This window comes from Theropithecus gelada, chromosome 11, assembly GCF_003255815.1.
Source record: "Theropithecus gelada isolate Dixy chromosome 11, Tgel_1.0, whole genome shotgun sequence".
Taxonomy (NCBI): Eukaryota; Metazoa; Chordata; class Mammalia; order Primates; family Cercopithecidae; genus Theropithecus; species Theropithecus gelada.
In genome coordinates this window covers 83,088,722-83,103,641 of record NC_037679.1, presented here as the reverse complement: position 1 = coordinate 83,103,641, position 14,920 = coordinate 83,088,722, and the positions used below count along the sequence as shown (strand labels likewise).

Sequence of the window (14,920 nt, the reverse complement as noted above, 5' to 3'; positions counted from 1 at the left end):
ACTTCAATGCTGCTCCTTTACTGGACAGATATCGAGTACCTTGAACTAACGCTACTCATCACTGGACACATACCAAGTATTTGGAGCTTATGTTTCTTGTTCACGGGACAGTCACTAATGTGACTTGTGCACTGGTCAGGCACTTTCTGAGTATTTTCAACTAACGCTTCCCATTCACTGGACATACACTTCCCTGCGAATACAATAGCGAAGCAGAGAGCCCTGGTCCCTACCCTTGCAGTTGTTGGAGGGCCAGGTGGGGGACAGATGCAGGCAAGAAGTGGCCATTTCAGTATGGAGCCGTAAGTGCTGCAGCGGGAGACGTGCAGAAACAGCGGACAACACGGGAAGGCAGCAACCCAGGCGGGGCAGGGGAGAGATGGAAGCTGCGGGTGCCCAGGTAATCACCATCGCCTCCACCCAGGCCATGCGAGGCTTTACTTGAGCGTGTCTAAGAGCTGACGGGATGGTAGAGAGGGGGAGACTGAAGATGAGAGAGAGAGACTCAGATGGAACGAGGAGCCTGAGAAGGAGGAAGGGGCTGGGTTGGCCTTGGCTGAGGTGGAGTGGGGCTGTCCTCTTCCACTGTAAAAGGAGAAAGCTGAAGACGGGAGCTGTGGGCTTTTCCGCTGGAAGGAGAGATTCCTATCAGACAGCTGCTGCTGTTCCTGTGGAAGCAGGAAGAAAGATCAGCTGCAGAGAGAGGCGAGGGGCAGGGTGGAGATGTGGGGAAAAGGCCCAACGCTCCTTTGGAGCCAGGAGTGAGGGTGCCAGCTGGGGACTGGGATGTATGGAGACATCTGTCTTTGTGGCTGCATGGTCTTCTCCCTGTCAGCCCCTAGAGAGGCCGAGAAGACAGACTTGGGGTTTTCTCAGAGGGATTCAACAGGACGATTAGGCAAGGCATTTGGGGGTCTCAGGCAAGAGTGACTGAAGTGAAGGCCACCAGCCAAGGAAGTGAGGATGCAGGGAAGGGGCAAGTATGGGTGCTTCAGGGGACAGCAGACACTGGGGCAACAGAGTGGCCATCCCCATGAGGCCAAACAGGAGCACAGTGGCCCGAGTCACAGAGGCAGAGTAGGCGGAGAGCAGGATTCGTGACACAGACATGACAGTGCTAGAGGTCACCGTCAAGGGTGTGCTCGAGGGCCTGGAGGGCTGGAGTTGTGAGCAGGTGTCAGGAAATGGGATGCCCGCCGGGCCATTCAGGCCCCCAAGATGAGGGCAAATGAGGGAGGCAAGCCAGGGAAGCAGGCCAACATCGTCTCCGAGTAAGGGAATTGTAGACGGCAGCAGCGCACAGCCAGCGTGGCCGGCGGAGCAGAAAAGCACTCCCTCAAGGGAGACTTCAGCTCTGGAAGAGTGCACTCAGACTCCCACCGAATAAAGCAGGGACTTGTAAAACATCTTTGATTTGCTCCATGACTCTCCATTAGAAAGACCAGAGGTCATTTCATTTTAAACTTTAAAAAGACCACCAGGTAAGGAGTATAAAATACAACTTCAAAAGCCATCTATATTTCAAGCCATGCTCAAATAGCAATAAGAGATGGAGAAAGAAGAGTCCTAGCACTGCATGTAGACCTTGGAGAATGCATCTTTTTCATCATGGATGATTCACTGAAGATGCACATTTTTGTGCAAAAACATAAAATGTTAATTTTATGATTTCCTATGAATGATTTACAAATCCACTCTTGATTGTCTACTGTGCAAATAGTCAGGAATACAGCAGATGAATTATATGGTGGAAATGGAGTGAGGTGGTTAAAAAAAAAAATTTAAAAACAGATAGGGAAGCCCACCGGAGAAGAAACTCAAAGTCATGCAGAATGTGAGAAGTTTAAAGAGCAAAGGAAGCAAGTGCCTACGCTGAGGCAAGAGAAGTTGACTGTCATCCAGAAAGGCCATCCAGAGGGCTTGGGCTTCTACCACAGCAGCCGATGCATTTGAACTGCTTCTGGGGTCTCCGTCATGTGCTCTGACCATTGCGTGTTTCTCTAAAGAAGCAAACAACCTGGAAAACTCAGACAGACAGAAATGTGGGAAAGCTTGTTCATTTCCTCTAGAAATTTAACCAAAGGCACTCAGAGCAGGGAAACAGGCGACACTCGGTTCCCACCTGGCAGTTCCCCAGGGTTGGCCCAAACTCCTTCTGTGTCAACAGTAGACAAAGAAGCAAGGCGTTTGATATATTCATCAAATTTCGTCCTTCCATCCTCAAGCAGGGAGGCTCCCAGAGAGCAGTATAGAGCCTCCAGGAAGTAGCACTCCAGCAGGTCGAGGTCTTCTATTTCTCCTTCTAGTAACGCATCCAACATCTTGGATAACTGGGTTACCTGGTTCACAGGAAAACATCTGGTTCAGCTCACATAGTCCACCCCCACAGTCCACCCCCACAGAGTCCATTCCAGTCATAAATCCTGGGATCCCAGGTCCCAGAGCGATGGCAGCATATGACCCATCACATTGGTTCTGACAGATGGAACCCAGTATCTTGACTTGCACAAAAGCAAGCATGGCGCCCTCCTTGGCACTGACCAACAATGCTACTGTTTACCCTGTCTGGCATCTTCACTCCCCTTAAAACCCTACTGTGAGCCTGTCTTTAGGAAATAATTTCTTTTTGCTAACAGCAGGGATCGTTTCTTACCATATTGAGGTCTGTCTGAGGAACTATTGTCTTCAGCTTCTCTGTTTGTCTTCCATCCACTATCCCTTCCACTATCACATCCACGAGATAGGGCACATATTTCTCAAAGAGACTATTCAAATTGTATTGTTCCACCTGTAAAAAAGCAGCATTCCAAAGCATTCCAAGGGTTTGTTTATTTAAATGGAAGTTAGTGGAAAGCTGTTCTTGCCCAAAGAGGATTGAGCAACATCTTCTGATGAATGATACATCTGGAAACCCGGATAATAATGCCCTATATTAGCAGAGAGATTTGTCCTTTACAATATGCTTTCATCTCATCATGAGGTGTTTCATTTCGCTGCCACAGGGTCTACCATGCCCTTGGGGGGGAGGAAGGGAAGATAACAGTTCCCACTTGACAGGAAAGAGGCTGATCATCTTAGAGTTCAAGTGACCACAGTCATCCAGCAAAGACTGTAAAGCAGCGAAGGCCCCCTCCCTATCAAGGCACCAATCACCACCAGGGATTGCACGGGTCCTAAGACAGCTGTCTCCCACAGGACAGTGCCTCAAATGGTTCTATCATGCTTCCTTTGTTCTGCTCTTCTCTGGCATAATTATGTCCTGGTTTCCATTCACCTCCAACCTAGTAGCCCTCCTAGAGACACACCCAGACCACCTGTGTTCCTTTGAGAAGGTGGTCATAGTGTCCTAGGTATGGTTGAGCCACAACCCGAACATGACTGTCACATCCATCTCTGCACTTTTCACAGAAGCCTTTTGTTAAGACAACACATTTCTGGCCTGTCAGCTGTTTTGTAAATAAAGGTTTATTGGTACACAGCCATGCCCATTCGTGTACAAATTTCTGGCTGTTTTCATGCCACAACAGCAGAGTTGAGTAGTGAAAGAAATCATATTGCCCACACAAAGTCTCAAATATTTACTATCTACCCCTTTACAGAAAAAGTTTGTCAACCTCTGGTCTAGACCAACCAATCCAATCATTACCTATCCCACTGGCTATAAATTATCTGAAACCAAATAAGTGTGTCTGCCATGTTTTCACTTAATTTGTGCTCAGGGACACAGGCAGGTCAAGGACAAGGTCATCGCCTTCGACTACAAACATCCCTCTGGACTATGTTATCCAACTAGCCATCAATACTGATAACTTTAAGTTCATTTTAGAAAAAAACTTCACCTTGTTTGGTATTTGATTAACCCATTTTTCCCAGTAAGGTCTATATTTCAAGTTTTTAGGATCCACATAAACCATTCCACATCGAGAGACAGTTGCAGGGGAGGCATACTGTAAATCTCCAACCTGGAGAAATAAAGAAAATCAATCATGGCTACAGCTATACACAAGATAAACTAGATGTTTAAGGATCTTCTCTTATGGAAAGTTTTTACAACTGCATGAAATCCAAATCATACCAAAATGAACACAGTTTTCATGAGGTTTTTAACTGAACACCTGCGATTTTGATGAGAAGATTACACACTTCTGATGTAACATCTTTTTAGTTTTTCTATAATAAAATTAATGTGAAAATATGTTGTAGAATATCTGACAAAAAATAGAAAAGTATAAAGAAGAAAATAAGTTATCCAAATCCCACCACTTAGAAACAAATGTTGTTTTAAAGTGTTTCCCAGTCAATCTTTTTTCTTTATTATTTTTTTAACATAGTTGAGATCAGGCAGTATAAAACTTCATAAGTACACAGCTAAACCAGATAATATTAACAAACCTAGCTCTCTCTACAAAAAAATATAGTTCAGTCAGCTAATCAGATAGTAATATGTACAAATATTCCATGTACCCACCAATTTTACAGTTAGAAATGGCATTAATACTAAGTTAGAGTGAAAGCAAGTCCCAGGGCCACACCTATGAAACAAGCAGTCCATATCCTAAGCAGGAGATAGAGGGCTTTGGAGAATAGTCTCCAGTAAATAAAGGGACTCGACAGAATACTTGATATGATAGAAAGTTTTTAAAAAATGAGGTTAAGATAAAGGCAAATAGTGTGAGGAAAAAAAAAAAAAAAAAAGGAAGGCAATTACAAACTCCAGACAAAGCAAATGGCTCTAAAAGAAAGTAAATGTAATCACAGTATATTAGTTGGTTCTTCAGTAAATATTTCTATCTTCATTATAATGTAAACATTATCTACTGTTAACCAACTTAGCAATATACTATTCTGACGTTAGTGGTATAAGAGATGAATTCTCACTTTTGTAGCAGTCAGTCGACAGATAATGTATAAACTATAAAATGTATAAAGGAAGAATATCATGCTAAGCCTGTTACTTATAGACAGTAGGGTAATCATGAGAAGAAACAATTCATAAAAAGTAAAAGTAGTCACCTCTGGGATAAAGAGGGATGAGAGAAGTAAAGAACAAAGAGTTGTACTCATTATAAACCCTTATGTATTGTTTGTTTTTAAATAATCGTCTATATTTACTACTATTTTAATAAACATTTACATTTTTAATTACAAGAAAGACTTATGTTCAAATTTACTTTTAATCACTACTTGCCTCAAAGAGCAGGGCACAGTGTGCTTGGAGCCGGATGCGTTCCCCATTGGCCAACGTCAACAACTTGTTGTCATCCATCACAGAATTCATGTTTTCCACCCATAGAGCATCCACATCACCATCAAATAAAATATACCTGCAGCAACCAAAGAAAGGAGAGGTATGGGTCCTAGAGAGTTTCCAACTATGGAACTTGGTATAACCTGCCCATTCATGTTGAATGTCTTTTTCCCAGGGTTTTCTAACCAGGATCTGAGACAGAGCACCCTAGCTGGCCCACAGGTTTAACTGAATGGTACATAAAAAATTGTTTGAGCCTGTAATCCCAGCACTTTGGGAGGCCAAGGTAGGTGGATCACGAGGTCAGGAGTTCGAGACCAGTCTGGCCAACATAGTGAAACCCAATCTCTACTAAAAATACAAAAAATTAGCCAGGCATAGTGGTGTGTGCCTGTAATCTCAGCTACTCAGGAGGCTGAGGCAGGAGAATCACATGAACCCAGGAGGCAGAGGTTGAAGTGAGCTGAGATAGCACTACTGCACTCCCGCCCAGGCAACAGTGCAAGACTCTGTCTCAAAATTTAAAAAAAAAGTTTGGGTTACTTGCCAATATTTAAGAATGAGGGAACTTCACACAAAAATCTGAATTTCTCACTTCTTGGGCAAACTGGAAGTTCTGAGCACACAGACCTGGATTCCTTCATGGGACCAATCTGCTGATGCTGAGGAGTGGCTGCCCATGGAGACAGAAAGTATCATAGTCCCTGCCCCTGCCACAACGCCTACCTCATTCTCTTACACCTGAGGCTGAGTATCAATTGCTATTGATCACTGGTTTTAACCCCTGGTTTCCTGTGGTACAGTCAAGAGTAAAGAAAGTATTTTGGATATCCATGTGTAGTGGGTCGAATGGTGCCCACTCCCCATCAAAAGATGTGTTCACCCAGAAGCTGTGACTGGTGACCTTGTCTGGCGAAACGCCTTTGCAGATGTAATTAAGGATCTCAAGATGCGATCATTCTGGCTTATGCAGATGAGTCCTAATCTAATGACAAATGCCCTTATAAGAGAAAAGCAGGAGGAGACATGAGACACGCAGAGGGGAAGGCCAAGACAGAGGCAAAGATTAAAATGATGTGGCCACAAGCCAAGGAACACCTGGAACCACCAGAAGCAGAAGAGGCAAGGATTTGCCCTAGAGCCTTTGGAGGGAGTGCAGTCCTGCTCACAACTCTTTTTAGACTTTTGGCCTCCAGAATTTTGAGATAATAAATGTCGGTTGCTTTAAGCCACCCAGTTATTTGTTATGGCAGCCCTAGTAAGCTAACACCACCATGTAATTTGCTCCATTTCACTCATTTGTGCTACCTGCTGGGTCCCTGGGAGAATCTGAGTTTACAAGTCCTGGTTTACACACCATGTGTGCTGGCAGTACGTCTACTTCCAAGGCCTCAGGTATTCAAGCTTCGGGATGGTTTCATTTTGTGGCTATACTGGGTGACATCTCATGCAGCGAAGCCCATCTCCACAGGACAGACGCTATTCTACTGTGCTGAAATGGTGGTTTGATAGTGCCTCCATTTAACTCATTGATATAAGTAGTTGGATTTTTTTTTTCAGCATTAACATTTTGGTTTATTTCCTTCCCATATCTTTTTTCTTTTTAGCTTTTTATTTTTAAATAATTTCAGACTTACAGAATTACAAGAATAAAATAGTATGAAGAACTCCCATATGCCTTTCAGTCAGATTCCCCCACTGTTACGTTTTTTACCAGATTTGCTCTCTCTCTGACTCTCTCTCTCTCTCTCTCTCTCTCTGAATCATTTGAGAGTCCATTGCAGATAAAATGTCTCCTTCCCTTAAATACTTAAGCAAGTATTTCCTAAGAATAAGCACCTTCTCTTACACAACCACAGCAGAATTATCAAACTCAGGAAATTTAATATTGATACAATACTATTATCTAATATAAAATCCACATGCAAATTTCACCAGTTGTCCCTATAGAAAATCTCCGTTTATATTCATTATAAGAGGACTCAAAGGCCAGGCGTGGTGGCTCATCCCTGTAATCTCAGCACTGTAGGAGACTGAGGCAGGAGAATCCCTTGAGCCCAGGAGTTCAAGACAAGCCTGGGCAGTACAGGGAGACTCTGTCTCTACAAAAAAGCAAAAATAGGCATGGTGACATGCACCTGTAGTCCCAGTCACTTGGAAGGCTGAGGTGGGAGGATTGCTTGAGCCTGGGAGTTCGAGGCTGCAGTGAGCAGTAATCATGTCACTGCACTTAGCCTGGGCAACAGAGTATGACCCCGAAGAAGGAGGAGGAGAAGGAGGAGAAGGAGGAGAAGAAGAAGGAGAAGGAGAAGGAGAAGGAGAAGGAGGAGGAGGAGGAGGAGGAGGAGGAGGAGGAGGAGGAGGAGAAGGAGAAGGAGAAGGAGAAGGAGAAGGAGAAGGAGAAGGAGAAGGAGAAGGAGAAGGAGAAGGAGAAGGAGAAGAAGAAGAAGAAGAAGAAGAAGAAGAAGAAGAAGAAGAAGAAGAAGAAGAAGAAGAAGAAGAAGAAGAAGAAGAAGAAGGAGGAGGAGGAGGAGGAGGAGGAGGAGGAGGAGGGAGGAGGAGCAGCAGCAGCAGCAGGAGGCAGCGGCGGCGGAGGAAGGAAGAAAGAAGGAAGAAAGAAGAAGAAGAAAGAAGGAAGAAGAAGAAGAAGCAGGAGGAGTAGGAGGAAGAAGAAGAAGGAGGAGGAGGAGGAGGAGGGAGGAGGAAGGAGAAGGAAGGAGGAGAAGGAGGAGGAGGAGGAAGGAGGAGGAAGGAGGATGAGAAGGAAGAAGAAAAAAGAAGAAAGAGGAGGAGGAGGACGATGATGATGACAACGATGACAACTAGATTCAAGCAACCATCAACAGATGCTCAAACCATTGGGTGAATGGGTGAAGGTTGGATAAGAAATGAGATATTTACTTAGTCATAAGATATCTCCCTACATTTGCATATCAACTGCGAAGAGGAAAATGGCACCTTAACTCAATAATCAAGATTAACACCACCCATAATAGGGCAACCAACACCACGTGCCCGTGATGAGATGCGAAGGACACAGCATCGTTCCTGCAGCCTTCCTGTCAAAGAGCCATAGCCTGAATCTAATTATGAAGAAGCAACTGACAAACCCAAACTGAGATCATTCTCTAAAACAGTTGGCCTGGAATCCTCCAGGACAAGAAGGTCATAAAAGATAAAGAATCCTGAGGAACTGCTCAAAATTAAAGAATGCCAAAAACAAGATGATGGAACTCAGTGTGGGATCGTGGGTTCATCCAGAATCAGGGGAAAAGTGCTAAGAAGCTGTTTTTAAAGCCATGAGCCGGGACTTTGGACTCTTGTTATTTAAGGATTTTATTTATTATTAATGGGATTTGATTAGAACATAAAATCGGAACCATTCCTGCGTTTACAAAGAGATATTATAGGACCAACTAAAAGCTTTTTACCTTACACACCCTCAGAGCATTTATTATCTTACACACCTTCAGAGCATTTCTGTACTTGGCCTCACTTGGCCTTTGCCATGGCACGTGGTGATGTCATCAGGGCACCATCAACCACGTCTACAGATGGAAAACCGTGGCTCGGGAGGGCATTCCTGCATTTTTCATGGCACTTTGCTACCTTTCTTTGACTTACCTTGCCATAGAACATGGTGACCAGGCAGCTTGACGGCAGCTGTGTTTGAGGACTTAGAGTCACACAGATCAGGGTCAAATCCCTGGCCTTGGGGCACGTTTCTGATCTTTTCTAGGCCTCAGTTTCCTCTGTGGTAAGCTGGGAACAATCCCGGTACCTAGCACATTGCATCACTAAGAAGACTGAGGTCACACGTAAAAAGCACTAAGACTGGACTGCTCACTTCCGAAGCACAGCCTCCAGGATTGAACTCCAAGTCTGCTGAAATCCAAGCATGAAGCTACAATGTATAGTCCTGCCACCGTTTTTAATGTTGAGCTAATTAACATTAACTAACTCAGGCTCTTTCCTACCTACAAAGATACTCACTTTCGCTCCTTCTTATCCGTTGGCCTGTTGATTTCCCTGAAGATGTTTGACAACACCCCATCGGTCCAGTCTCGGGTGGTTGGGTCCAGGATGCCATAGAGTTCTATGACACTCACGGCTTTGGGGTTCAGGATGTACAACTTTGTCATCAGCCCAAGCCTAAATCAAGAGAGGCTTTAGCCATGGTTCAAGCAAACTAAATGCATGAGGAAAACAGTCTGGGTTCCCTCTGTGAGGAATTAGATGTTTTGAATTCAAGCCAAAATTTAAAATGCAACCCATGCAAACTCTTCACTGGGCTTCCCTTCACTGTTAGTGCTTTCTTCTAAACATAAAGCAACCACATTTCACCAAAAATGTGGCCACAGCACAAATGAGGTCTGAACTAGAAGCACAGCTTCGCCTCTGGAGGGCGCCGAGAAGCTAACTTTCATGTATATTTCATATTTATGCATATTCCATATTCATATATATGGCATTTAAGTAAATATCTCAGAATTAAGGGCGTATAGGAGACCGTACTCAGTCATCCAGGATAATAACAAAGCTTTGAACTACAAATGTTCGATCCTTCTTACCTGCAGAACAACATCGGCTCTATGTTGATTTCATGGATCAAGCAGACAGGGCACTTCTCACCATAGTGCCTGTAAATCCCCGCAGCCCTAACTATAGGATTAATTCAGCCAAAGAGAACTAAACATCACACACTCCACAGTTCACAACCAACAAATCAGTAAGTCATAATAATGTACATGCTACATTAGACATACATACGTGTGTGATAGTTCTATAAACTATTTAACAATGAATGAATTAAAGAATGAAATGTAGATGGCCGCAGTACAGCCCACTTAGGGTCAGTAAACCACTGCCAGCTGGTTTTCTCACATGAAACATATGAAGAAACAATGGGAACAAATGACATACGCTTACTCTTTAGATTTTATAGACTGCCTATTAAGTCACAAAAATTATTGGCTTGATTTAGATTTTTGCCAGACTGTCAGCATCCACGGAGGTCTTTCTGGAATCTAGTTATTGCTTAGGAGAGAAGCGAGGAGTCAGGAATCTACTTTCAGTAGAAGGCTTTCAATTCACTGCAGGCTGTTATGATATACTCTCTCTCTTTTTTTTTTTTTTTTTTTTTTAGAGAGAAGGTCTCACTCTGTTGCCCAGGCTGGTGTGCAGTGGCACAATCCTAGCCCACTGCAGACTCAAACTCTTGAACTCAAGCAATCCTCCCTCCTTAGCCTCCTGAGTAGCTGTACTACAGGTGCACATCACCACACACAGCTAATTTTTTTTTTAATGTGGAGATGGAGTCTCATTATGTTGCCCAGGCTGTTCTCAAAATCCTGGACTAGGCGATCCTCTCACCCTGGCCTCCCAAAGTGCTGGGATTAAATCAGGCATGAGCCACCATGCCTGGCTCCTTTATGATCTTCAATGTGGGAGTGTATGATCACTGTTTCCTGCATGAAGAATTGCCCCTGAAGGGCTAGAGATTATAAGGCACCCAGGGAGGTGACATTCTTTTTCTGGCCACTGCGAAACCACAGCAGTGCTGCATAAGGTGAATCCTGAATTACTTTAAGGAAGCAATTTAGACACCAAAAAACTATGACTTCACGTTCATTTTCACAATACCCTTATAAGATAGTTTGTGAAACTCTCATTTCACAAATGAACCTATTCACCATCTGATGCACAAGCGGGTTGCTATTTTGCATTCTAAAATATCTTAACTGAGTCTGCAATAAAGTCAGTAAAAACACCCTGAGTCAAAAGGGGTGTGTATTACAAATTTACCCTCCCAGAAAATCAGAGAGCAAAGTGGGACTTGGTAATACTGCCACCAAACATACACCGTGAGCCCCCTGGCAGTCAGGCCCTCCCCATGGAGGTCATACTCACTTGGTCTGGGCCTGACACAGAGTGTTAATGACGACGGACTTGCCCCCTCTGGTGGGTCCCACCACCATCGTCGTGTGGCGGGTTAACATGGTCTCGAACATTTGAACCACTTTATCCACCTGCGGGACAAACAATGGCAGTTAGGCTAAAACATGATCTTTTCCTGAAACAGTTTTATTGAGATACAACACACATGCCTACAATTTACCTTTGAAAGGGTACAAGTCAATGGTTTCCAGTATATTCAGAGACTTGTGCAACCATCCCCACGAGCAATTTTAGAACATTTTTATCACCCCTCTCCGCAAAAAACCCTGCACCCATCTCTCCCAATCCCCTTTCCCCCAGCCCCCGGCAACCACTCATCTACTTTCTATCTCTATGGATTTGCGTATTCTGGGCATTTCATGGAAATGGGATTCTAGAATGTGTGATCTCTCACATCTGGCTTCTTTCGCTTAGCGTGTTTTCAAAGCTCATCCATGTTGCAGCATGCGTCAGCGCTGCATTCCTTTCTATGGCCAAAAGATATCCCATGGCATGGACAGACCACATTCTGTTTCAGCAGTTGATCCATCAATTGATGGATGTTGGGTTGCTACCACTTTTTGGCTATTATGAATAATGCTGCTCCAGACATTCGTGAACAATTCTGAGCAGATGTTTGTCCTCACTCTTGGGTAGATCCCAGTAGTGAAATTGCCAGGTCTTATGGTAACTCTCAGTTTAACCTGTTGAGGAACTGCCAGGCTGTTTTCTAAAGTGGCTGCACCATTTTACATTCCTTCCAGAAAACACATACTTTTAACAACCAACTACAGAGAAAATCAGGGTCAGGAAAGGCACAGAAAGCTCTCATCCACGGCCGGTACCCGGTGCCCACTGCCTGAGGCCTCCGGGGTAGCCTGACACCCTGAAGCTGGCTGACCCGAGGCAACCCCCCAGGCCTGGAGGCTCTGAGCATTTACATTCTCAGCAGGACTCTGCCAATCAATATGTATTTGGCTTAATGACAACATATACAACTTACAGGCTCTTCAGAGGATCCAAATCCTACCCCAGCAATATCTAACTTAATTTTTTTCTAAGTGTGACTCAGGAGAAAAAAAAGGTGAGGTGAGGAAAGAACCTCTGATGGTTGATGCCTCAAAACAAAATATTCGAGTCATCTGATCACATTGTGTGAAACAAACTACATATATAAAATTTAGCCTTAAAAAGGAAGAAATTCTGACACATGCCACAACATGGATAAATGTTGAAAATACTGTTAGTGAAATAAGCCAGACACAAAAGGACAAAAATTATATGATTCCACCTACAAGAGGTACCTAGAGTAGTCAAATCTGTAGAGACAGGAAGTCGAGCAGAGGTTGCCAGCGGCTGGAGCGAGGGGAGAAGGTAAGTAGTTAACGGGTACAGGGTTTTAGTTTTGCAATATGAAAACGTTCTGGAGATGGATAATGGTGATGGTTGCACAGCAATGTGAATGTACTTAGTGCTACCAAACTCTACATTTTTTCTTTTTATTTTTTTATTTTTTGAGACAGAGTCTCGCTCTGTCACCAGGCGGGAGTGCAGTGGCATGATCTTGGCTCATTGCAAGCTCCACCTCCCGTGTTCAAGCAATTCTCTTGCCTCAGCCTCCCAAGAAGCTGAGACTACAGGCGAGCACCACCACACCCAGCTAATTTTTGTATTTTTAGTAGAGATGGGGTTTCTCCATGTTGGTCAGCCTCCTGAAGTGCTGGGATTACAGGCGCGAGCCACTGCGCCGGGCCTAACAAACTCTACATTTAAAAGTAGGTAAGAGGGTAAATATTGTTATGTGTATTTTACCACGATTTAAAAATGGGGAAAAATGGTTAAGATGGTGAAACTTTTGTGTATTTTACTATACATATATTTTTAAAGAACTGCAAAAACAAAAAGCCAATGGAAAGGATGCACAGCCACAGTGAGCTCATTTTCCCGGCTTTACCTGGACAGGTAGGACCCCGTAGCCGTTCTCTTCCAGGACCTGCTCTACCGCATCATTGAAGTCAGGGTAGCGGACGCGAGGGCAGTCCAGCCCAGGAAACAGATCCGAAATCAAACCGAGGAAAAGAGGAACATCTTCAAACACAAACTTGGGCAGGTTCATGTCTCGCAGGGCCCTCATCAGCACCACGTCCTGCAGGAAATGAAACACATTTCCAAGAGATTTCCAAAGGAACCCAGTGCTTTGGACTGTGTTTCCAACCCGGTGGAAACACTCTTAGGAAATATAAAATATAATTTTTATATAAACATTTTATACTTTTAAAAAAATTTATACACATTTAATTTAAAATTATATAATTTTAAATTACAGAAATTTATATAATTTAAAATTATATAAGCCCTGTATATATATAAATATATAATACATATATACCGAAATTACATAATTTTAATTTTTATATTAAAATACGTAAATATAAATTATATAAAATAAAGTTTATATGAGATTAAACATAAAATATAAAATATGTATATTTCATATATTTCATATAATATGTACTTCATATTATATAATATACACATATATGGCCGGGTGCATTGGCTCATGCCTGTAATCCCAGCACTTTGGGAGGCTGAGGCAGGCAGATAACCTGAGGTCAGGAGTTGGAGATCAACCTGGCTGATGGTTTCACCATGTCTCTAGTAAAAATACAAAGATTAGCTGGGTGTGGTGGCAGGTGCCTGTAATCCCAGCTATTCGGGAGGCTGAGGCAGGAGAATCACCTGAACCCAGGAGGCGGAGGTTACAGTGAGCTGAGATTTCACCATTGCACTCCAGCCTGGGTGACAAGAGTGAAACTCTGTCTTGAAAAAAATATATATATACATACACACACACACACATATATACACATACATATGAAATATAAAATTTAAAATGAAACATAAATTATATATAAATGATATACACATATTATAATTTTATATAAATGAAATTTTATAAAATGTATATATATCATTTATATAAATTACATAAATTATATTTGTATTGTTTATAAATTATATAAATTTATAAAATTTATATAAAATGTTAATATGTATATTATATAGTGTAAATACATACAAAATATATGTAATACAAAATATATAAAATTTCATATTTCATATTTAATAATGATCATATAAATCATATAAACTTAAATATGCATTTTTCAAAATTTCATATGAAAATAAAAATGTAACATAAAATATATAAAAGTGAAATATAAAATATAAAATTGTATATAAACATAAAAATTAAATAAAATATAAAAAAGCAGCAGAGGCAGAGGAGTGAGGCACAACGCTGCGATCCAGCCTAGGGGCCGGGGTGGGCCTGCTCCTGGGAGGCCGAGTGTCCTGGTGGGCCGTGTGAGGAGAATAAAACAGATTTCGGCTAGAGGGAAGAAGCGGAACCTTCCTCCTCCCCACCTTACAGAGAGGGGCATGGTCATCTACGTTAAGGCAAAGGTTCCTTATCACAGGAAGAACATTTGCCTTGACCTTTAGGTGTGCATATATATATATATTTGTTTTGTTTGTTTGTTTGTTTTGAGACAGGGTCTCACTCTGTCACCCAGGCTGGAGTGTAATAGTGCCATCTCGGCTCATTGCAGCCTCCACCTCCCAGGTTCAAGCAATCCTCCCACTTCAGCCTCCTAAGTAGCTGGGACTATAGAAGCGTGCCACCACACCCAGCTAAATTTTTTGGTTTTGGGGATTTGTTTTGAAAGAAATGGG

General features: G+C 42.8%; 1 protein-coding gene across 1 annotated transcript in view; it reads right to left on the bottom strand.

Annotated features, from left to right (window-relative positions):
- The window catches only part of DNAH10 (dynein axonemal heavy chain 10), a 176,653-nt gene that overhangs the window by 65,642 nt on the left and 96,091 nt on the right, over window positions 1-14,920 (bottom strand). Inside the window, exons 36-42 of the mRNA XM_025401943.1 lie at window positions 13,140-13,331; window positions 11,159-11,277; window positions 9,242-9,400; window positions 5,189-5,324; window positions 3,840-3,962; window positions 2,654-2,788; window positions 2,123-2,339 (exon numbers count right to left, since the gene is read on the bottom strand). Coding sequence (XP_025257728.1) covers window positions 2,123-2,339; window positions 2,654-2,788; window positions 3,840-3,962; window positions 5,189-5,324; window positions 9,242-9,400; window positions 11,159-11,277; window positions 13,140-13,331 — 1,081 coding nt within the window. The remainder of the gene's footprint in view (window positions 1-2,122; window positions 2,340-2,653; window positions 2,789-3,839; window positions 3,963-5,188; window positions 5,325-9,241; window positions 9,401-11,158; window positions 11,278-13,139; window positions 13,332-14,920) is intronic.